The sequence below is a fragment of the Taudactylus pleione genome, unplaced genomic scaffold (genome assembly GCF_031769625.1).
Source record: "Taudactylus pleione unplaced genomic scaffold, aTauple2 ptg000333l, whole genome shotgun sequence".
Lineage (NCBI taxonomy): Eukaryota > Metazoa > Chordata > Amphibia > Anura > Myobatrachidae > Taudactylus > Taudactylus pleione.
Window position 1 is genome coordinate 9,644,814 of NW_028284734.1, and position 25,172 is coordinate 9,669,985.

General features: G+C 40.6%; 1 protein-coding gene across 2 annotated transcripts in view; it reads left to right on the top strand.

Moving 5' to 3' along the window:
* Positions 1–25,172, top strand: part of ZFYVE16 (zinc finger FYVE-type containing 16) — a 117,148-nt gene that overhangs the window by 36,146 nt on the left and 55,830 nt on the right. Inside the window, exons 3-5 of one of the 2 annotated variants that reach the window (XM_088443781.1) lie at positions 6,182–8,256; positions 10,785–10,881; positions 23,229–23,336. In XM_088443781.1, the coding sequence (XP_088299907.1) occupies positions 6,182–8,256; positions 10,785–10,881; positions 23,229–23,336 (2,280 nt within the window). The remainder of the gene's footprint in view (positions 1–6,181; positions 8,257–10,784; positions 10,882–23,228; positions 23,337–25,172) is intronic. The other variant, XM_088443782.1, reaches the window with a different exon arrangement.

Here is a 25,172-nt window from a genome sequence, read left to right on the forward strand (position 1 = left end):
GCAGACTGCCTGCAGGGACCCTTCGCCACCTATCGAAAGATTGGGGTCTGGGTCCCTGGCGCCCTGACTCAGGAGGGAGTGCACAGGGCCTCTATTAAAAGCCTCTGACAGCTCCCCTTCATGGCTGCACCATGAGAGCCGCTGGGAGTGCACAGGGCTCTTCCTAAAAGCCTCTGACAGCTCCCCTACGCAGCCGACAAGGCGCAGTGAGTATGCTGCTCCAGTAACGCTACCTGTAAGGTGTTTCGGTATTATGCAGTTTCTGTTCCAGACAGGCTATAGAAAACAGCTCTGCGGCTGCTTCCCACATGCGCTCCCCCACCCCCCACCTAGAGCTTCGCTTCATGGGCTCTGACTGTTATTGACCCCACTGCTTCTGGGACATGGAAGCAGTGGGTGTTTATGCCAGTCTAGCAAGGCGCTAGCGGCAGCTGGTAACATGGGATTGGAGGGTTAAGAAAGCAGTGTTTATGCAGTGAGCCCCTGCTGATACAACACTCCTATTGAAAGAGAGCAGCCACACTTTTCATAGAGCAGGCTCTCCCTGCACACAGGCTGTACAAACAGCGCTGCTGCTGCTCCCACTGGATCTTAAATATTTTATACATTTTCTGCCTGCATCTCTCCTCCCAGATACAGGCGTCAAGTTACAGAGACTACAGGCTGTGAGTACACTGGGATATTCAGACAGGTTGGTGCTTACGGGGAATTCATTAATTGGACAAGGGAGTGGTGTGATTCTCCCCCTTTATCTCCCATTAGCCTTCTGATCTCTAACTATATATTTTCCTGTTCTGTGTGAGTGGTTTATATGTCGCTACAAAGGACAAGGTCAAAGCTTCTCTAAAGTGGCTTGTTTGCTCTATAGCAATGATAATACTTACACAGCCAAATCCTACTGGTACCACAATCTGTGATGCTTCTACAGTACAATATTCCCCTGTTACTATGATTACTCGCTCCTCCGTGGGCCTCCGTCTTAGCTGGCGTTATGATTTAGTGCTCTTGTAGTCCGCCTGGGGGGCAGGACGGGCCAAATCAGTGGATATGGGTTCCACTACTAGAATGCACTCCAATTTTTACCAAAATGGTACCACATTAATATCTGGTACTCGGGGGTAGAGCCATTAATCTTGGAGGTCAGATGTACTTCTTTTTCCAGTAGACATAGTACCTGAATAATTTTATCTATTTTGTAAACCGCAACAGAAGTCTGTTGGTTTTTTTTCTATTCTCACAGTTATCCAACTTTCCAGATTCCGAGACGTTTCGACCTTCCGTTTCCTTCAGCTCTGATAGAAAAGCGGGAAACCCTTCCACTAGTGGATGCATCCGGTTCTCAGCTATCAAAGAACGCTACAGGGCCCAGGTACAACATCATTTATGGACCCTTTGGATCGTAAGCTAGAAACAACACTCCAATCTGTGTACACGGCAGGAGCGCAATTCAGACCAATAATTGTTAGCGCTTGGGTTAACAAGGCTGTAGCCGGCTGAGCGGCACAGTTCATAATGGGTCTGGACGGTGCTTTCAGATCAGAGTTACGATTCCTAGCCTAGTCCTGAACTGGACTATTGGATATCCCAAGCCACAGGGGGTAAGTTTACTCTCCTCCCTTCATCTGCCTCGTCATCCAGAAGGACTTACACTGGTCCCAAGTTTCATTCCTTTCATGTCCCGCAACCCTTTCCTGGTGGAGCCAGGGGTGCTTCCACGCACGCTAGGGGTGGCAGAAGTAGAGGTCGCCAACAGAGGGTAGTACGTCGACAGGAACTGCAGCCAGTTGAAAACAAGTGGCGTGACGGTCTCCTGTCCCACTTGAGATCTCCTACGGCTGGAGCTCACTCACTGATTTTTCAACAGGTTTGAAAAAAGAGCCACACCTCTTAGAATCAGATTTCGAAGTTTCACCTACAGATGGTTTATTCACTACAGGTCTGTCGGATCAGCAGACAAGGCCAGGGTTCTGCTAGTTTCAATTCTGTCTCCTAAAATCGTCAGTACTGGTTACGGTTCTGATACATCATCGGGTCTGGGTTTCTACTCAAACCTTCTTTGTGGTATCCAGGCCGGATGGGTCTGTCAGGCCTATCCTGAACCTCAAGTTTTTGATCCAGTATCTGATGGTTCATCGCTTCAAGATGGAGTCGATTCACTCAGTACTGCGAGCTTGGAACCGGTGCTCTCTAATTTCTCTGGATATAAAAGATCCGTAGCTGCATGTCCCACTTTGCGTTTTCTGATACTTCACGATCACTATCCGTTTCGGCCGTTGCCATTCGGTTTATCCTCTGCACCCGGTGTCTTCACCAAGGTCATGTCTGTCATAATTGCACACCTTCGGACATCAGGTTTGACCATAATTCTTTACTTGATGACTTGTTGATCAAAGCTCCATCGAAATCTCTTTTCTGTTACCTCGCCTTACTAACATACAAGACTCTGACGCAGCACGGCTGCGTAATCTATTTAAAAAAAAATAAAATAAAACAATCCAACCTAGTTCCGTCTCAAAGTTTATAGTTTCTGGGGACGTTCCTGGATACAATGTTCCAGCTGGGGGTACCTACCGGAAGCCAAAGCTCAGGACATTCGGCTACTAGCTAGTTCTCAGACCGAAGAAGGCGTCCTTACTTATGTCTTTGTCTCTTGGGAAAGACGGTAACTGCCTTCGAGGCACTACAATTCGGAGTTCCAGCTGTACCTCCTAACACGGGTCAGGTTTTCACCTACTCCTACATCGGATGATACGATTGGCCTCGACAACCAGGGTGTCTCTCCATCTGGTGGATGCAACCCAACAACCTTTTGGTGGGTCGAAGATTCAGAATGTGGGATTTGAAATCGTGACGATAGACGCCAGTCTCCGAAGATAGGGAGCGGTAGTCCTAATCTGTCGGTTTTCCACTGAAAAGATGGTGGCCCATAAATGTGTTGGAACAACGCAACGGCCGTCGCTTATATCAATCGACAGGATGGAACTTGTAGTCGCATGGATATCAGAGTGGTTACTCGGCTTCTCCGCTGGGCCGAGAGTCAGGCAGTGCTCCTGTCGTCTGTATTCATCCCGGGAGTGGACAATTGGGAAGCAGATTATCTCAGTCGCCAGGATCTCCACCCCGGAGTATGTATTCTTCATCCAGCTTAAGCCTTGGTCCGTTGTTGGGGTCGACCTCAAGTGGACCTCATGGCATCTTGATTAAACATCAGCTACCAAGATACATGTCTAGACCTTAAGATCCAGCTGCTGAGACAGTGGACGTGCTCACAGTTCCATGGACCTACAACATGGTGTACCTATTTCCTCCATTTCCACTACTTCCTCTTAGCAGACGTCCCGTGGCTCCTACTACTTCGTCCAGACCTCTGCAACAGGGTCCTTTTTCGTTCACTCCAACTTAGTGCCGCTGCGTTAACGAGGCGGCTGTTAAGGCTGTTATCTTGAGATGCAAGGACATCCAAGAATCTGTTCTCCCACTATGCTTCACGCCAGCAAACTGGTTAGGGCTGCGCACTACTACCGCATTTGGCGGTCTTATGTAGGTCTCCATTTAGGGTCCTATAATGTGCAGATATCTGCCCTCTCTATTTTCATTCAACACAAATTGGCCCTCATACCTGAGGTGCGGATTTTTTCTTCGGGGAGTGTTAAGAGTGTAGCCACCTTTTGTAACACCTACAGCTCCCTGGGACTTAAATTTGGTATAATACTTTCCTTCGGTCTTCCATGTTTGAACCGCTTGCTCGGGTAACTATAAAGTATTTGTCTTGGCAGACTGTTCTCCTTCTGGCATTGGCTTCGGCCCATCGGGTTTTGGAGTTGTGGGGCCCTGTCTTGTAAACCCCCATACCTTCTCTTTCATGATGATAGGGCGGAGCTCAGGATGCATGCCGCATTCCTGCCTAAGGTTGTGTCGTCTTTGCACATAGATCAGCCTGTTTTGGTACCTTCCTCGGTTGAGGTCTCTGGAGTATTCTCCACTCTGGATATTGTTAGAGCACTCTGTGTCTATGTGGCTCATACAGCGTCTTTCCGTAAGACTGATCCGTTTTTTGTTCTGTATGATGCTATTCGGAGGGGTTGGCCAGCGTCCAAACACACATTGGCGATGTGTATTCGACTGGCTATACGTCAGGCTTCTGTCAGCAGCAATGGGCCACCTCCTCCGTCTGTTTCAGCACATTCCACATGCTCTGTGGGTATGTCATGGACGGCATGTTGGGGTGCCTCCACCATGCATCTTGGCCGTGCGGCTACTTGGTCCTCGATACATACCTTTTGTGATGTATGGGTTTGACACGTTTTCAGCTTCACGATTGACCACTTTGTTCTGCAGGTTCCTCGGAGTGCTCCTGCCCATGTGGGAAAACTTTGGGATGTCTCCAGTTTCATAGCTTCCAGTGTTCCCTAGTGGATGAAAGAGAAAATGGGATTTTGGTACTTACCGGTAAATCCTTTTCTCTGATTCCACAGGGAACACTGGACGCCCACCTCAGCGCTCTTCACCTGCCTGTTCGGTTGGTTCCATATGTTTGTTTAGTTCTGTTTGTTGTGTGATCTTCTCTTCTCTTTACTCCTGTTATTCTCCATCTCGTCTCGGTCTTCATTTTTCTAAACTGAGGACTGGTGGGGCATAGAGGGGGAGGAGCTTCACACATCTAAATTATTTAAAGTGCCAGCTCCAACTAACCACGCCTCTATACCCCACTGTCATAGTTTCCAGTTTCCCCTGTGGAATCCAAGAAAAAGATTTACCGTAAGTACCAAATCCCATTTTTTTCTGTCCCATAGGTAGATGTGGCAAGGCTATGCTGGTTATTGAGAAGCTCATACATCGGTGTCTGAACCTGCGCTTGGACCTCCGTAGTTTGTTTTTTGTTTGGTTACCAAGTGGAAGATCTTTGTACGTTTCGTCATGGCGGATGAGGAAGACGTGTCTGTGAGATTACGGCAAAGATATGAGATTGAAATTTGTGTTAAGATTGGAAAAACCTGAAATGTTTCCATACACTGGACTGTTTGTTTTGCGGATCATGATGACGAATCATCACACGTCAAAATCGATGTCAGGAAATCGGGTATCCTCTCCGATAGTCGAATGGATTTCTTGCACGATTCAACTCATCGTCGCATCTGCTTTTCTGTGAGATTTCTGGGTGCACACCTGGCACACACACGATGCATTTTCAGTTCCTTTGTCACAATATGCTGAACCTGTTCGAATGAGATGCCAAGTGAAGTCGAGAGTTAATGTCATTTTGCAACATATCCGCAGCTTTGGCAATGATGACCTCTGTAACCGCGGTGGATGCTCACAGAACGAGCTTCGTCAGTCATTCATGTATTACCCTCTTTGAAATGCTTTTACCACCCTAATACTGCAGCATGGCCAATTGTTTCTCCACCGTATGCTTGCCGTAACATTTCATGAGTTTTATTTCCTCTTTTTCCAAGTTTAGCACAAAATGCTATCACACATCTCTGACGTAATCTCAGACACGTCTTCCTCATCAGCCATGACGAAATGAGGAAGACTATCTTTCACTCGCTGTGACCAAACAAAGACTACTACGGCAGTCTAACCGCAGGTTCAGACAGATCGATGTATGAGCTTCACGACCAGCATAGCGTTGTCATGTCTACCTATGGGACAGAAAAACCGAGGCAGTCTCATTACTTTTCAATCAGCCCTCGTACATATATTAAAAATGTTTTAAATCGTTAAAACAACTTGGATTTTGCGCAATAAAAATATATAAATATTAAAATGAATGTTGTTGATTCTGTTCTGTTAACTGTTAGCGGTGTCCGCTCAGGATCCAGGCTGTCACTGTCAGATGTTGTTCCTTGTCTAATGGATGGGAAATGTAATGACGGTTTCCCCCCTATTAATTTGCTTCTGGGTGATGCAAGTCTTAAAACTTGGATGATCATATTTTTGAACATTCTGTTAAATAACCATTTTCCATGAGCCAGGCAAGTAATGATAATTGTAAGATATAATACTGACGTGTGAGAAAAAAATCTTTAGTGGGCACCATTGCACATAGCAGATGTGTCAATATTTGAAGAGACTAGTAACCCTTAATGTGTTCTCTTTTATGCATATATAGATTTGGTGAAACGGTTTGGAGAGTTAAAGTGTTTAAATATTTTCTTTATGAATTTTATTTGCACAGATGAGCTGGAAAACTACCAGCCATGTGAAGGCCCCTTTACCTCAAGCCAACAGGCTCATTCCTCATGTGACTACTACCTGCAGCCAGATTTCCCACCAGCTGGGAAGCAGTTGTGCGGGAGCAACCCTCAGCCATCTTTATCCTCCGTATGGCCTGCAGAAAATGAAGCCGAGTTTAAAACTAGAAGCCCCATCCCGCAAATTGAAAAAAATTTGACTGGCCCCGATCTTTTATCTTGTGTGGATGGAGGAACGTCCAATGAAGATGAATCCAGTACCGGGAGAAGTAGTGTACCTATATGTGACCTTATCAGTGACACAGGCAGTTTACTCCATTCTGCAAGTCCCAATGCTCTTCACTCTGGTGGAAGTGTTGTCCCTGACCTTGAGCTGCTTTCTGAACAAGGTTTCTTTACAGTTCCGCCTTCAGGTCCTGCTACTTCATCACAAAATGAGAAAGTAAATTGTGGGGATAGTGCTCCGATAAGTTCCAGCTGGCCAGCAATGAGTGCATCTAACACACTTGATCGAAGTCCTGAAGCGAGAAGTCCAGACATTCATGTTGACTCAGAACTTGCCACTGACTTGGACGATGCAAGAGAAACATCCGACTTTGTTTCCAGTAGTGACTCTATAAGTAGTACAAGTAGCTCAAGCACTGATGGATATGTAAGTGATGATCTGTCCTATGAGGCATTAACTGAAGATCACACAGACCTGGTGTCACACGAGCATGCAATGGAAGCAGAGCATACGTTAAATTGTGAGCACAAGTCAATGATGCCAGCAGCAAGTTCACAAGCCACAATTGTCGTTAAGCAACATGCAGACTTGGGAATTAAATGTGGAGCTTCCAGTGATTTAGATAGTCCTAATGAATGTCTATCTTTGGAGAAACCTAACGTTGCAAGTATGATTACTTCAGAGGGCAGTGATGAAATGTCTAGTGTGTCAATTTCATCCTCCGACAGTGGACAAACTCCTAAAGACTCTCCATGCAGCAATACTTTAGCTAATTCAAACATGGAAGGCTGTAGTGATCTGCTAGATAAAGATCGTAGTATGGTGCTATATAACCATGCTGCAAGTCCAGAGACTATAGAAGATACGCCAGTGACTGTTTCACTAGATGAAGTTACAAGTGCTGAAAATGAGTCTTTACAGCCTGTGTCCCTATTACCTGTAGCCATAAAGAATGCCATAGCCAGTGAAATTAATTTAGCGGACAAAGATTTTCATCAAAAACCTCTGACTGAATTGCCTACTGCTGAAAAAATCCAAGTTGTTTCATCTATACCAGTGTTTGACAAGATTTGTAGCAGTAAATTAGATGATGCTGTGCTATGTGACTTCATAAGTCACAATTTACTTACTGACCATAATGACCTGTTAGGTGACTCATACATTAGTGACTCTGAACTTGATGCTTTTCTCAGTGAGGAAGGCATACCTTTAAATAATGAAAATGCTTTGGGAAGCCTCCCAGCTTCTGATTTAAGTGAAGCTGATTCAGGTGGAGCTAGCACTGATGCTCCCAGTGACAGGTTGCAGTCTCAGAAGATAGATCAAGACAAAGGAGAGGTCAGCGTTGCCTGCAGCACGGATGTTTCCCAGGCTAAAGTGGCTTCCTCAAATTTAGCTCAAGAAAATCTTCCAGGTGCTAATATGGTTTCACATATTGGAGGTGCTAGGCCTAAACAGTTGTTTCACCAGCCGCCAAAGTCTCTGGCTCTTAACCAACCAGAAAAACTAAATAATAAGGGCCTAGAGAAAAATCTGGATGAACAAGCGACTAAAGGATCCAGTCCCAACAACTTGCCTTCACATGGTGAAACACCACCGACTCCTTATCACAGAAGTTTTTTACCAAAACCATTGAATATAGATTCTGATGAGAGTCCGGAGCTAAGCATGAACGAGACCCCAGGAAGACCAGAGAATGAGGCCGTTGAAAACCCTGTTCTGGGCCAGAGACAACCAGCCTGGATCCCTGACTCTGAAGCTTCTAACTGCATGAACTGCAGCATTCGGTTCACTTTTACTAAGCGGAGACACCATTGTAGAGCTTGTGGAAAAGTAAGTTGGACAGATTGTTCCTTTATGCTGGGTTATTGGACGAACACAATGTAATTTGAAACTACTAACATTTCTGTAGAAAGTTTTATTGATTAAGGGCAACATACTTACTATTGAAAACAGCCATCTTGGTAATTAGATATCTAGAAGATATGTTTATCTCCAGCACTAGACTAGGGACCCCCAAAGAATTATATGACAGATGTATGATATACCCAAAAGAACAAAAATGTGCTAACCCTAAATAATTGGGGGCTCTAATTTAAGTGTATTTCTAATAAACGATTTTGAATAATAGGAAATCCACTAATTACTCATGTTCATGAGATATCAAATAATAGGGAGATCATCCAATAGTAAAATAATATTTTATTTCGAATATAGTGTCACTTTATACAGTAACTGGGGTGTTTAATCCTTCACTCCCAGTATATGGTTATAATGCAAACAGGTTATAACAGGTAGAGAGTGTTAATCTTTTCAGTCTCATAAAAATTAGTAATGTTTGCCAATAAATAACTTTCTAGTAATAATTTATAATGTATGTAAAAGTAAAACATTTCTGAACCAATATGTAGCATCAACAACCTAAAATAACAGACAATTAAAAAACATTTGTAAAAATAAACCCTAAAATAAATAAAAAGTGAAAGATGCAGTTCTCATTTAAAGGACTCTTACAACATGTTTCTCATGGGTTAATTCAAATTTACCTGTAATACTTTTTTCTCTGACTGATCCCATAAACCAGGTAACTGGGAAACTTAATGTAATACTATAGCAAGGAGTTGGTGCAACCTGTGAAGGTATTTAACAGCCAAGTTAGTGCTGTTTACTGATTATCACAGCCAGTGGTATAAAGATTTCCACATGTAGTAATGTCAGATTAAAGCTGGGTACACACTTGGGCGATGGACATTCGTACCGACATCGGAACGAATGCCCTTCAATGGGGATTGCCCGTAATCACTGGAATGATCACTGTTCCATCCTTCATTGACTTACTACAGGTCGTGCAACACATCAAACCTAGCGACCATGGGAGGGTGCAATTGTCCGTACACACTGAGCGATGTACAGCCATGGCCAAAAGTTTTCAGAATGACACAAGTATTATTTTTCACAAAGATTGCTGCTTCAGTTTTCTTAGACCTTTTTGTCAGATGTGACTATGGTATACTGAAGTAAAATTACAAGCATTTCAGAAGTGTCAGGCTTTTATTGACAATAACATAAAGTTTTGCAAAGAGTCAATATTTGCAGTGTTGACCCTTCTTTTTCAAGACCTCTGCAACTCACCCTGGCATGCTATCAATCAACTTCTGGGCCACATACTGACTGATGGCCGCCCATTCTTGCCTAGTCAATGCTTAGTTTGTCAGAATTTGAGGGTTTTTGTTTGTCCACCTGCCCCGTGAGGATTGACCACAAGTTCTCAATGAGATTAAGGTCTGGGGAGTTTCCTGGCCATGGACCCAAAATGTAGATGTTTTGTTCCCCAAGCCACTTGGTTATCACTTTGGATGGAAAAGGCATTGTTTGTCACCAAACTGTTCTTGGATGGTTGGGAGAAGTTGCTCTTGGAACCATTTATTATTCATGGCTGTGTTCTTAGGCAAAATTGTGAGTGAGCCCATTCCCTTGGCAGAGAAGCAACCCCACACATGAATGGTCTCAGGATGCTTTACTGTTGGCATGACACAGGACTGATGGTAGCGCTCACCTTTCCTTCTACAGACAAGTGTTTTTCCACATGCCCCAAACAATCTGTAAGGGGATTCATCAGAAAAAATAACTTTACCCCAGTCCTCAGCAGTCCAATCCCTGTTACTCTTCATGACATTCTGGAGTATGTGCAAATTGCCATCATAAAAACTGAAGCAACAGACTTTGTGAAAACCAATACTTGTGTCATTCTCAAAACTTTTGGCCATGGCTGTAGGCGATTTATCATTATGAAACGGCAAATTAGCCCAACATCGCACCAGTGTGTATGTAGCTTAAGGGGCAGAGTCCTGCAAGCAGCCCCCAAGCAGTAGTTGATGCTTATTTCTGCTTGCAAGGTTGAATCTGCCCCAAAGTGTACACTTGTGTTTTTATCATATATCATGTTTTTATCTATAGTATCTGTGTGTTCATCCACTTGCCTAGGCAGTTGGATGAAATATAAACCAATGTACAAACGTGAGATAATGCATTTGGAGCTTTCCAAGAAGTACATCACATGTCTGAGCCTAGACAGAATGGTGAGAACAACCACAGACGTACCAATGTATTTCATTCCTCATCCGGATTATAGTTGTCCGTTCTGTTCCCGCTTCCTGCTGCATATTTAATTGCAAGTATGTACATCGAGAAGAAAGCAATTAGGGTGAATTGTTCATAGAGTCAATTAAGCCTGATTACTTGGGTGTAGTTCTACTTTGGTCATTCTCCAAAACTGGTTTTGTGTAAATCATAAGTAGTTTATTAATCAGACAGGTGTAGTCTGTCATCTACAACCTCATTTACTAGTTTTTGTTGTTTAGGTTTTCTGTGCTGTATGTTGCAGTCAGAAGTGTAAGCTGCATTACATGGATAAAGAAGCGCGAGTGTGTGTGGTTTGCTATGATTACATTACTAAAGGTAAGCCGCACGCTCTACTTCCTTCTATAGTGCATGCATAATTATTGGCACTCACACACTGGGAAACTTTGTGGTTTAGCACCTCTTGGGATGTGATGGTCTAATATATTCCAATTCATTCTTTCTTACCTTCTCCAGCTCAAAGCCTTCTTTAACCACCAAGCCTCACAATGTAACATCTTGTGCTTAATATGTTCTGTGCAATATACCTTATGTCATACATAAGGTGTCAGCACTTTATTATATATAAAACCATGAAAGGAAAGCGGCGCTCAGGGATTTCAATGTCCTATTAACATTGAAGGTGTTGGGGCGTGGCCTAGAAGCGCATGGAGTAGCACGTAGGGTGAAGTGCTCTCCAGGTCTCATCTATCCGCCTTACATATCCTGCTCTACCCCAGGACCCAAATCCTAACCGGCTGGTGTTGGAAGGTGCAGTGATCCGCCGGGCTGACGGCTGAGCCGCGCTACCGGTGCTGCCTTCTTCTCTGGGGCCTGCTGCGGAGACTGGCCGTGTGACACGCCAGCCGCGGGACACGCCGGCGACGTCGCTGTCGGATTTCACCGGACACAGCGCACTGAGCTGCGCTCTATACACACGCTTAAGAGGTAGGACCATCCGTGGACTCTGCTGGAAGCGGGGCTGAGGGGAGGTGCAGAGACACCACCGTAGTGCAGACTGCTAGCCCGGTCACGTGATGGGCCGACGCCACCTTTCCTTAGCAGAGGGGTCTTCCCTGAAATGCTCTGTGGTGGCAGGGGTGTCTACTGAATATCCTGGAGGAGCTCAATACTGTGTTTTCATCTCCCCTGAGTCCTGCTGATGATATCTATGAAACCTGGGTATCCTATACTGACCTGCAAAGAGAGGGATATCAAGTCTAATCAGATTAACATACCTCAGCACTTGCTGCTACAAGAGATTTTTTTTCTTACAAACAGCCCTGTATGTGTTTTCTATAGCTCACCTCAAATATTCGTTGCTTTATTTGTGCATAAGCGCATAATTGTGCGGACTGTATTATCTGCATATAAACATGGTGAAACACCAACATCACTCAGCTGCGGCTGCAAAATTGGTACAATATGCTAGAGGCTCTGGCACTCAATCTAAAGCTGCTGATCATGGGAGTGAATTCCCTCCTGTTTCGCCCGCTGAGTCGGCGGCCTCAACTTCAGATACTCCCTCGGATATTGTGCTGCAGAGGGTTATTGATGCAGTTATGGCATGTGAAACTAGACTCTCTCTGATAAAATAGGTCCGATTGGACTTTACCAATCGTTGATACATCATGATTTGCAATGTGTCAGAGAACGTGTGGGCGAGCTCGAAACCCGCACGTCCACTCTAGAAGATCAAATAACACCTTTAGGTGTCAGAGTTGGATCCTTGGACACGCAGATGCTAGCGGTCCAGAAAAAACTGTCAGACATGGAAGGGCGGCTGAGAAGAAATAATGTGAGGTTGGTGGGTCTGCCAGAAAAGGAAGAGGGCAATAGTCCAGATCAATTTATTATTGAAAAATGGCTGACCGACACTTTCGGTAAAGACTCCTTTTCACCGTACTTTTCAGTGGAGAGAGCCCATCGTATCCCCTTTAGGCCTCTGCCACCGGGGGCCCCGCCTCGCACGCTCATTGCGAAGCTCCTTCACTACAGAGATCGGGATGCTGTCCTTCGCTTGGCCCGTACGAATAGCCCTGTGATTGGAATGGGACTCAGATTTCTGTGTTTCCAGATTTTGCCATAGAGATTCAGAAAGAGAGGGCACAGTTCTCAACTATAAAAAGGCGCCTGAGAGATCTCAACATACCTTATGCCATGATTTATCCATCTAAATTGAGGGTGGTTGCTGATATAGAAACCAAATTCTTTGCATCCCCTCGAGACGCGGCCCTGTGGCTAGACCGGCGTAGGCCGGCGAGACTCCCGTTAGCCCAAGACTGAATCTTGCATACTTCCTTTCTGTTGGTGTGCTTTTTGAATCATTACAACTATCTAAAGTCCGTATGTATACGAATATTTTGAATGTGATAAATGTAATTTGTATTGCCAAAACATGTACTATGCAAATTTACATTTTTATAATTTTTTTGTATGTTAAGGTACAGAGAATATTTTCCAATGGAGAATTTAATTTTTTTTAAGTCCCGGGTGCGCATTTATAGACCTGGGGACCTCATTTGTGTTATGCCTTAGGGCCATTATATTTTTTGCTCTAGATACATTGTGTAGGTAGTGGAACAGTGTTATAATTGCACAGTCCTAGTTGATTATTACAAGGTGTAAGGAATAAGATGGGGGGGAGGGTTTTGTTTAGTTTAGGGATGAGGTATGCCGTAGTTCAGGCTGGTATACAGGGTGGGGGGTGGTTGAAGGGGGTAAAATGTTGGGAATTTCTTGTGCTATTTTGTTTCTGTATCCTTCATATTTCGCAAAATTTGTACTATCTGAGGATTGGATGAATGGTCTCTCCATTTATAAATATTATAATATTTCAAGATGGCATCACTAAATGTTAATTTTTTATTTTGGAATGTTTGAGGGTTAAATGACAAGATTAAGCGCTCTCTGGTCATTAGACAAAATAAACAATATACAGCGGATATTATTTGCCTAATGGAGACACACTTAGTTGGAGGACGACTACTGTCATTAAAGAAAACTTGGGTGGGTTGGGCGTACCACTCAATGCATACGTCAATGTCTAGGGGGGGTCACTTACATGCACTTTAACTATATTAATATTGTAGTTTTTTGTAATATTCATTTTCACTAATTTAATATAGTATGCATATTACAAAAAGGCATACGCAGTAAAACGGGACAGACCCGCCAATTCTATATTACCTATTTGTTTCCATAATTATTAGAAGCAGGGGACGGACCTAGCAAATTATAGCTGGTCCGTATCTCCATTTATGATTGAGACGGAATCAATTGTTACACACTGACGAACTATATAAGTGGCACGCTTATAGATTTTAATGACAACATTGTGCTCACCATTGACATATTATACATTTATTGAGACTGTATGGAGTATTATGCTGTCATGAACTAATTGAGCAAGATTATTAAACAAGCCACAATAGAAATTGACACATTATAGATAGCTACAAAGAACCTCAATTCTGTTACTATCATGAGTAACATAGTATCCTGATTTCTTTAGCTACACCCACAGGTGGATACTTTTTTTGATTAGATCTATGATTAATAGTTTACACTGATTTATGATTATAGGGGAAAGAAACACAGAACGAGAATTGTTTTAACCACATTCAGTATACGTATATAGGAAGTTTTAATATTTCGCTGTCTCCTGTTTATTATTTTTATTCTGCTAATAATAAAAGTTAATTTTTAATATTTATATCATTTATGTATTGTGTGCCCCAAACAAGACAACTCCTTTTCTCTTCTCTATTTTCTACACATTGTTGTTAGCTGTCTTAAGGGTTGCACCCCCGTAGAACAATACTTATGAGCTACATTCAAACAATATATATGAGTCGATAATTATGGGTTCCTTATCTGGTTTTATACCAGATTTATGAATTAAATAAGTACTGGTGCAGTGGATATTATTGTTTTTTGTAAGCATGTATGTGGTTGGTACCAACCTTTCTAACATTCACTAGCACAGTATATGATTATAAAATATTTGTGATTTGGAATATACGAGATATTAGCATAAATATTAGGTATTCTTCTATTTTCCCGATTGCCTGGATCTATTACAATGTCTCTATTTAGCCTTAGAAAGGATCTAGAGGATAGACAAGAGAAACTTAGAAATAATATGGAAATGATCTTTGGGACTAATCCAGAGAGACATAACCAAACTAATAAAAATTGGTCAGAGAACTTATTTGTGTTAAAACAATTGATGATAAAACAAAACACTGTGGAATAAAACAACATTTGACAATTACCTCAGAAATGACATGATCCCTAGAGGGCTACGGATAAAACTATTCCCATCCTTTGATTTAATTAATGATGAACTAAAAAAGGAGTGGGAGAATATTTTATCAAACTGTTCAAAAGAATTAATCAAAGTATTAATTAAACACGATGAATTGACCCTGAGCCAAACCGCACAAGAAATCACTGTCCTTGGAGAGAAACTTAAGAATTTTGAGTCTCTGGACAAATTCCAACAAGTATATGAAAAATATAAATAAGAGGTAGATGAATCTGAACAAGAGGTCATAGAAATAAAGCAGAGGAAATTCTATAGAGACAAAAATTATTATCTACAGAATAGAGTCTACAGGTGGAATACCAGCTATAGAAATAAAGAACATCCAATACTTTAAACTATACCACATTGGATATTGATTCCTCAGAAGGGGAGGGTACGAGTAGGGACAATTCCCATATCCAATATAGACGGGATTTTTTTAGGCTAAACCGCGGGGAGAAGAAGAGATGGTACAGAAATGGAAAATATAATTTCGGAGGGGCAAGAGGAGGAGTAAGAAAAAGAGATATGAGAGACTGGAGGGAAGATCCACGAGAACAAAGAAAACAGGAAATGATTGTGAATCCCTCATTACTAGAGGGTAAAGGAGATGACTCACTTAAAATCATTAATCTTACGGATAAGATCCTCACAGAAGATCAAATTAATATACTACAGAAAGGTCTCTTACTCACCAAAACAGAGGATGGATAGGTTTGATTGTGAAAAGGATTTGAATTTATTTACTAGAAAAATAGTGTTAAAAATGTTTTTTGCCAATCACAAACATCAGAATGAAGATAATATACCATCATCTAATCATTTAACGTCAGAGGATTATCCATATGTAGCAATATTGGAAGAATTGGAACAAGAAACTGATCCCTCACGAATTAATAGAGTGGAACCATATGATAGGAATAGAATAAAGAAAAAATCAACCTTTTACCCTGATTTCAAAATATGTCCTGCGGTCAAGGTGTATCAAGATCTTGTATCTAGAGATTTAGATCAATTATTTCATAGATCTAAACATCATTTCTTTTCTAATGATAATACTACCAGAGGAGAAAGAGAAGCCATAAAAGAAATGATGGAATGGCAAGATACAATTATTAAGCCATCGGACAAAGGGGGGAATTTAGTATTATGGCCTAGAAACATGTACATAGAAGAGTTGAATAAACACCTTAATGACGATGGATGTAACAAGCGATTAATATTCAACCCTACTAAAAATTTTCTTCATCAATATAATCAAAATGATGGAAATTTTCTGCAAGTTAATAACCCTAAAATACCTACCCTTTACTTACTACCCAAGATACATAAAAATGACAAGGTTCCTCCAGGCAGACCGATTGTCTCAGGGGTCCAAAGCCTAACAGAAAGAGCTAGTATTTTTGTTGACCAGCACCTTAGAAGACATGTCCTCACATTACCACCCTACACTAGGGATACAATGGATGTCCTCCGAAGATTGCAAGATCTGGTAGTCCAACCAGGAGTATGGTTAGTGACTTGCGATGTCGAAAGTCTATATACCAGTATAGACCATGAAAAAGGAATAGGAGCATCCAAATACTTCCTTGATATGGAAGTACATTGTGAGTTTAACAAATTCCTATTGATACTATTAGACTTCGTTTTGAAGAAAAATTATTTTATCTGCAATGAGCACCACTATCTCCAGGTGAGAGGAACGGCTATGGGCACAGCCTGTGCCCCTACATATGCCAACCTCTACCTGGGGGGGGTGGGAGCATGAGACAGTCTTCAGCGAAGCGCATGAAATTTACCCTGATCACATCCTTTTGTATTTACGGTACATAGATGACATCCTAATAGTGTGGGATGGAGAACGACTGCTATGTGAGAGATTCATAGACATCTTGAATACCAACAACATGAATTTGAAACTATCCATGGAGATGAATCAAAGAGAGATAAATTTCCTCGATCTTACTATACGGGTGGGTGAGGATGGCAGGATAGGTACTGATATTTATAGGAAAAATACTGCAACTAACAGTGTATTACACAGTACGAGTGCCCATCTTCCTGCCACTATCAAGGCGATACCCAAAGGGGAATTACTATGGGTGAAAAGGAAATGCTCACTATTAGAAGTGTTTAATGTAAGGAAAAATGAAACACGTGAGAGGTTAGAAAGAAGGGGTTATAGTAAGACCATGATTAAAAGAGCAGTTAAAGAAATTGAACAATACCCTAGGGACTCCCTTTTAACTCCAAAAATTCACGAACAAAACGAAGAATCAATCAGATTTGTTGGAACTTTCAATAACAATTGGAAGGAGATTAATCAAATCCTCCAAAAACATTGGCAGATTTTGCATACGGATAATGACCTAGCCAAAATATTACCAGCTAGGGTGCAAAAAAGTTGAAGGAGATCACGAAATTTGAGAGACCAACTAGTACACAGTCATCTGACAACTGTTAAACCATCGTTATGTAAAAAGAAAGCAGTTTTTAAATGTGGACAGTGTAGATCATGTCAGTACATAGTTAAAAAATACCATTTTGGGGATAAACATGGAAAGAGATGGGAAATTACAGACTATATTGACTGCAAGACTACAGCAGTCATTTACCATCTCGAATGTCCATGTGGCAAAGGCTATGTAGGCAAAACCATCAGGCCCCTTAAGGTTCGAATTTTGGAACATGTTGGTACCATACGGAATGCTAGACAAGACCAGAATAGACTCAAACCTTTAACTTCAGTGACAAGACATTTCCTCCAATATCATAATGGCAATCCAATAGGGTTGAAAGCATATGCCTTGAAACGAATCAACCTAGGTATTAGAGGAGGTGATGTAGATCAAGAACTTCTCAAATGGGAAACTAGGATGATATTCCTTATGGACTGCCTCTCCCCTAAGGGGATGAATGAGGGAAATGGCTACGCAGCTTTTTTATAAGATCACGTCACCTCCAATCTTTATTTCAGGCAATATTTTTATTCTAGATTAAATATAGGATTTTAAATAATATTAATGAACAATGCCTGAATATTAATGGGTTAATTTAGTGTCTTTCTTGAGAATAACAACTGTCAGTCGGCCTTATGTCTATCATAACTGGTGAATAAATGTTGTTGTTAGCAAATTTTGTAATTATTCTTAGGTTATGAATCGTTTATGATGAGTGAGTGGTCTAATATTTTTAATTATTTGAATTTTACTATATATTTGTTGTTATGAGTTATTAATTTTTCACAATTTGCACAAATATAACTATTTAGTAGTATATATAATATAGTTATAGAAATATATCACTTGTTCACATTAGTTATGACTTCTTATTAGTCAAGTATTTAATAATGTATATTTGAAGTCACTATATGTATTGATTTATTCAATTTAGAGGTACATAAGGGATAGCTTTTTATGATTTATTAAATATGGTCTACTTATATATCAATATGATTGAATTTATTTGATATATATTTTACATTAATATTTTTGTAGGTATTCCATTTTCTATTTTTTTGTAATTTATTTTGTTGGTTTAGTTTGATTTTCACTTTTTTCACTAGTATCATATTTTTCAGCACTCACAATTTCTTTTCTCACTTTACACTCACTTTATATGACAATTACCTTACACTTATACTTAATCATTTAATTTTTCTCACTTACATGCACTTTAACTATATTAATATTGTAGTTTTTTGTAATATTCATTTTCACTAATTTAAGATTGGTATTAATTCTTAACACATATTTCACTTTTTCTTTTATCTTATTATATTTATTTATTTTGATTTGTTTTATTTTTTATTTTATTTATTAAATCAATATTAATATAATATAATTAATTGATTTTCGATTACCACCTACCCATCTACGTTAACATTTTTTACGATTTATTGCTGACAGATACATTTTTTGCTATTTGAAGATTTTATTTTTATATGTTATGACTAACGGACTTTAGATTGGCTCTATAGATTGATTGAGTATTTCAATTAATGCAGGGTAACACACAAACGGTTAGATAATGAATTTATCCTCCCGACCACATGATCGGCTTTGAGCGACATAGGTGGAGGAACGAAATAAAGAGGCACAGATTGAGGCAATTGGGTTAAGCCTTGAAAAAGCATTTACCCAGCGAAACGCACGTCGGCGTTCTTCTCGCTGTGGTTTTCTCTCCCCATGTGTTAATTGTATCCATGTGTTAATGTGTCATGTCAGTTTGTTATGCTGGTGCTTCTGTATTTATGGTAATAGCGGACATCACCCGCTGAATTAAATATACACAGTGGATATCTTTATTATCCGCAACACGGATTCAGTTTCAGCGTCATTGGGGTATTCATCTCCCGTGCATACATAGGAGTGACGGCGTACACAGTGAATTGATCACTGTGCATCGTAACATTTATAGTATGCATATTACAAAAAGGCATGCGCAGTAAAACGGGACAGACCCGCCAATTGTATATTACCTATTTGTTTCCATAATTATTAGAAGCAGGGGACGGACCTAGCAAATTATAGCTGGTCCGTATCTCCATTTATGATTGAGACGGAATCAATTGTTACACACTGACAAACTATATAAGTGGCACGCTTATAGATTTTAATGACAACATTGTGCTCACCATTGACATATTATACATTTATTGAGACTGTATGGAGTATTATGCTGTCATGAACTAATCGAGCGTGATTATTAAATAAGCCACAATAGAAATTGACACATTATAGATAGCTACAAAGAACCTCAATTTTGTTACTATCATGAGTAACATAGTATCCTGATTTCTTTAGCTACACCCAAAGGTGGATACTTTTTTTGATTAGATCTATGATTAACAGTTTACACTGATTTATGATTATAGGGGAAAGAAACACAGAACGAGAATTGTTTTAACCACATTCAGTATACGTATATAGGAAGTTTTAATATTTTGCTGTCTCCTGTTTATTATTTTTATTCTGCTAATAATAAAAGTTAATTTTTAATATTTATATCATTTATGTATTGTGCGCCCCAAACAAGACAACTCCTTTTCTCTTCTCTATTTTCTACAGATATAGATCTTCCAAGACTTAGTCCAGAAGGCCGTGATCTTTTAGATTCCCCCATAACCATAGAGGAGATTGAGTTAGCCATTAACTCCTTTCCCACCAGCAAAGCTCCAGGGGTGGATGGCATCCCTCTTGAGTTGTATAAGACACATAAAGCCTTTTATTTGCCCTGCCTGCTTAAACTTTTTAATCAAATATATGAATATAACAAACTCCCTTGCTCTATGTCAGAAGCTCTTATAATTGTTTTACCCAAGCCTGGTAAAGATGCCTCACGTACAGATTCGTACAGGCCCATATCATTACTACCTACTGATGTAAAGATAATAGCAAAAATTCTAGCTACTAGAATTAACCAAGTTATACTACAATTAATTCACCCGGATCAAACGGGCTTCATGCCTGGCAAATCAACTGCCATTAATCTCAGACGCCTGTTCACCCATTTGCAAATGCCCCAAAGTGATGACTCAAAATCTGTTATAATGTCCCTTGACGCTGCTAAGGCGTTTGATTCAGTGGAGTGGGAAGAGTTGCGGTAAATGGATTTGTCTCCTCCCAGTTTCCACTGTTCCGTGGTACTAGGCAAGGCTGTCCTCTGTCTCCTATCTTGTTTGCCCTTGCCATTTAACCCTTGGCGTGCAAAATTAGAGCCCGCCCTCATATATTAGGACTTACCGTGGGAACTAAAGTAGATAAGATTGCGCTATACGCAGACGATTTTATTGTTCAGTTCAAAATATGTGGTTTCCATACCGTATGTTTTAAGTACTATTGATACATTCTGTAGATACTCCGGTCTATGTGTGAATTGGGATAAATCCTTCGTGCTCCCGTTTGTAGATCATGGCCCAACTGTTCTACTGCAACGCTTCTTGCTAAATTGGGTAAATTCTTTTAAATACCTTGGAATCTGGATTGCAAAGGATCCTTCACGATATCTGGCCCTTAATATTAATCCCCAGCTAGAGTTTATTAAAACTCGAGTCTCTGCTTGGGGCAAATTACCACTCACTATGACAGGCCGGGTAATCATGGTTAAAATGGTCGTACAGCCCAAACTATTGTATGTTCTACACCACTCCCCAATATATATTCCACAGCGAATATTTAAACAGATTGATGGCCTGCTTTCCTCTTTAATTTGGTCTGGTGGGAGAGTTCGAATTAAAACTGACACATTGACTAGACGAAGAGAATCAGGTGGTCTGGCATTGCCCTCATTTAAATTATACTACTATGCCACGCAACTGGCACACTTATGGGAGTGGTTTCAAGTAATACAGGCAGATTCAATGCTAAACTACATTCTGGCTGGGAGCGGCATGGGTTTGTCTCTGGTTCAACTACTCCTTAGCGATAGTTTGATAGTTGTCAAAATTCCCCTGTTTAAACAAGCTGTCATGATTTGGAGATTGACCTCGCGGATTTTCAAGGTGGAGGGATTAGATCCGGATACTCCGTTAGCTCACTCAAGGACATTTACTGAGCTTTCTGAGTTACAAGTTGGGGAAGTGTTGGGAAAATGGGGAGTGACATCTGTTGGGCAGCTATATCGAGAGGGATATCTGAGATCTTTTCAGCAAATTCAAGATGAGTTTAAAGTCCCTGGGGAGCATTTTTACAGATTCCTTCAACTTAGGCACGCACTTAATGCTCAATTCAGAGCGGCCCCTCTACTTCTCCGTGACTCACCACTTAAAATACTGATGACGTCTTTAGGTTCTCGCCACCTGATCTCTATTTTATATAATAAATTATTGGATGGGCATCACTCATCTGATCTAGCCCATATTATATAAAATTGGGTCAATGATGTTGGTGCAATTACTGACGAGGCGTGGCAAATAGCCTTGGCCAGTCCGCGCACTGCCACAGTATCTGCTCGATTTTAACAGATACAGTTATTTATACTTCATAGAGTGTATATGACACCTGCCAGGTTATACGCAACCTGCCAGGTTATGTCGCATTATATCAGATACAGGTATACCACAAGATGTCCTCACTCCGGTATCATGCGTTCTGGCTAACACTGAGGATGATTCTATTGGTAAATATCCTAAAATATTTGTAAACAACATGTGCATGCTTGCTAAAGTGTGCATAACGAGGGAATGGATGGCACCTAGTGGCCCGAATATTAACACAAGGCTATCATTGGTAGACAAGGTAGTTTCACACGAAGAATATGTCTTTATAGCCAGGTAGTCAGAAAAGAAATACCTTAAAGTATGGTCTATGTGGCTTGAATCGACACATACCCGTCATACCAATTAATAGTCTGTCGGTGATTAGTAACTGTTTAATGAGTCTTGCTGATAATTGTTATATATCTGATATAATAATTTTTTCTATGTCTAATGTTTTACTGTGATTCAAAAAGTTAAAAAGCACAGGTATTTGAGGCTTGCTAGATCGAGATAACTGCAATTGATCAGGACTGGTCCTCCTTTTTCCCTCTTTCTATATATTTTATGTTGATGTTTAAATATAACAAAATAAGAGGCCACGTCCATGTTACCTTTGAAAAACAATATATAACTTTATTGTGAATTAACAACTGTCAATATAATACAACAATTCAGCAATGTCAGTTTAATTTTTTGTTTGTATTGTTTATAAAAATCAATAAAAAAAACATTGAAGATGTTGATAACATTGAGACTGCAGTCGAATCATTGAAATCCCTGAGTGTCGCTTTCCTTACATGGTTGAATCTTCATTTCGACAGGCATGACATGCTGAGGGCAACTGGGTAACACAATTTGCATGTGTTTAATATGCAGAACAGTAGAGCTTTGGTTACATGGACGGCAATTATTAACATAGGGCAAAGTGCTGTGCTGTGACCCTTTGCACCAAGCAGATGTCATATTTGTTGCCGCGAGTGCATTCTCGGTCGCTCATAGTTTTATAGTAGAGCTCTATGGAGTTACCTCTGCTCCAGGCAATGGAGGGTCCCCAGGGGATAGATCTTCATATGGGAAATGTTAGTTTTTAACAAGGGGTTGTCCAGAAGTTGACACCTTCTTTAATGTGCTTGGTTTCTATGGGTTACAGCACTTGCACTATTTCTATATATGTCATTCAACTTTCACTTGGAGTCGGTCAGTGCGAGTGCTGCTTCCTCAGTACTCCCTACCTCTGTGTGCTACTTCTGTCCTGTGCTGAGTACTTTCCTCAACCCTTCATGTGTCTGTCCTCTTGGATGAAGGTCTCTTCCTACTTGACAAATCTTTCTCTACACACTACTTGTTAGACCGCTGCAAGCTAGTGTCATGTTTTCTATTTTGTTTCCCTTACTTTAGTACAGGCTATTGAGAGGATGATGAGCCCAACTGCTCCTAATCCAAATCCCAATGTCCCCTCTAAATCCTGTTCTACCATCCCATCTATGGTGCAGGCCCAGTCCGCAGGTACACATAACTCTTCATCTACTGTCTTAGTGCCCGGCTCAGTTCTTAAACAGCCTGGAGCTGAAGGTAAATCACAGCAAATGAATAGTTGGAACATGCTGGTTGGAGAAAACATGAGTACCTACAACTTCAAAGGAGGAATAAGCAATGATATCTTGTATTCCTAGTAAAGATCATAGGAGTGAATGATCGATGGAACCAGTGACCTCATTTGAAGCTGAAAGCAAAACAGGCTCATAGGACTGACTACATAGCTGGCATTGTGTCAAAGTGATAGTTCTAAGGACCTCATTTGTAGCCATATGTGTCTTAAGGGAAATTACCATTATTTATGCAGAGCTGTGCTGACTTGATAAGTCTTCAAAGTAACCACACCAGTTATAATGTCCCATATTCCTTAATGTTACCCTAGTGCAATGTGTTCACAGCGTGCCAGCAGCAAGCATATTATATCCATGGGTGCTTGTTGCGTACAGCATGAAACAAACACCAACAACATTCACTTATGGGTATTTGTACGGGACAGGTTGTTTGTGCTGCAATGTCAAAAGATGACTTTAAGAAGGGGTGGAGATGAGTACGGGAGGATTGCATGAAGTCTTATTGCCTGCTGCCTGCCACGTCTGCTGAAATTCTTAAACCTAAGAGCAATCCCTAAGTTTTTTGCATGGAATATAAGTTATTTAATGGTTTGTGTCCTTTTGAATTGTACGTGCCTATGTTCATTCAGTGTCAAAACACCTCCATTTAAATTTGCTACCATAATGAATTAATGTTCAATATATACATTGTATAATTTACTTTTTTTTTATGATTATTGTGGTTTACACTGTAAACCATAACAGTACACTGGAAAAAAAAAAAAATATTTTTTAGTACAGTTACTCTACAAAGTTAAGTTTACACGACGCGTCTGCCGCCTCTCTTCCTTTCCTAGGTATAACCTAGATTGTACTATACTACAAGTAAATTAATTATTGACAAGGCCTAGCTGCTATTGAATTGTAATTTAAAAAAATTATTTCTCTCAGCCATGGGGGGGAAGCTAGTGTTGGAGTAGTCTGATCACTAATATTCACTTTTAAGGCAGCTCAGGCTCCTCCTCCACTATGCCCCACCCCATGGTATCTGTAGTGTCCCCGTGGCATCAGAGAAACAGATTTATCAAGTAAGAACCAACATCCTGTTGTTCAATTCATCGAGAGCCAGAGATCTTACTGTTTGGCCCTGTGGCTTCCATGTTGCATAGCCTTTTAATAAAACTGTTTTATGTAATAGATTTCTAGAGTTTATGGTATGGGAAGTCATTAAACAGTTTGTATAAATGTGTCTGCACTACAGGATTAAGAAGCAGCAGAACCTTTAGTAATAATGTTTGTATGTGTCCACCAGAATAAAAAAAATCCCTCCATTTAAACAAATAAAAATAAATAAAAAAAAACAAAGGTTAATGATTGTTTAATAACAATAAGAAAGATAAAAACAAAATATTTCCCATAAATGCAATTATTAATATGACAATAACTGCAGCAGCATGCAAGACTACAGATCTATGCTGTCTTCATAGAACTGTGGCTGTAGTAACAAAACTGGAAGAACCGTGAAGTCAGCCATCCTTCCCGTGATAGCTAGTGGGTTATGCCCCAAGTTGTTGTTTCCTGACACCTGATCTCTCATGAGCAGTAATCTATTGTTCTCCTTCTATGGGCTAGTTTTGTGGCTTTCATAACTCAGGTACAATGGGATTGTGGCTCAGTAGGCTGTATACTTTAGCACAATTTGGAGTGTAACTTTTACACTCCTCTTTTTGAAGTATGAATGGATCATGACAAAGGG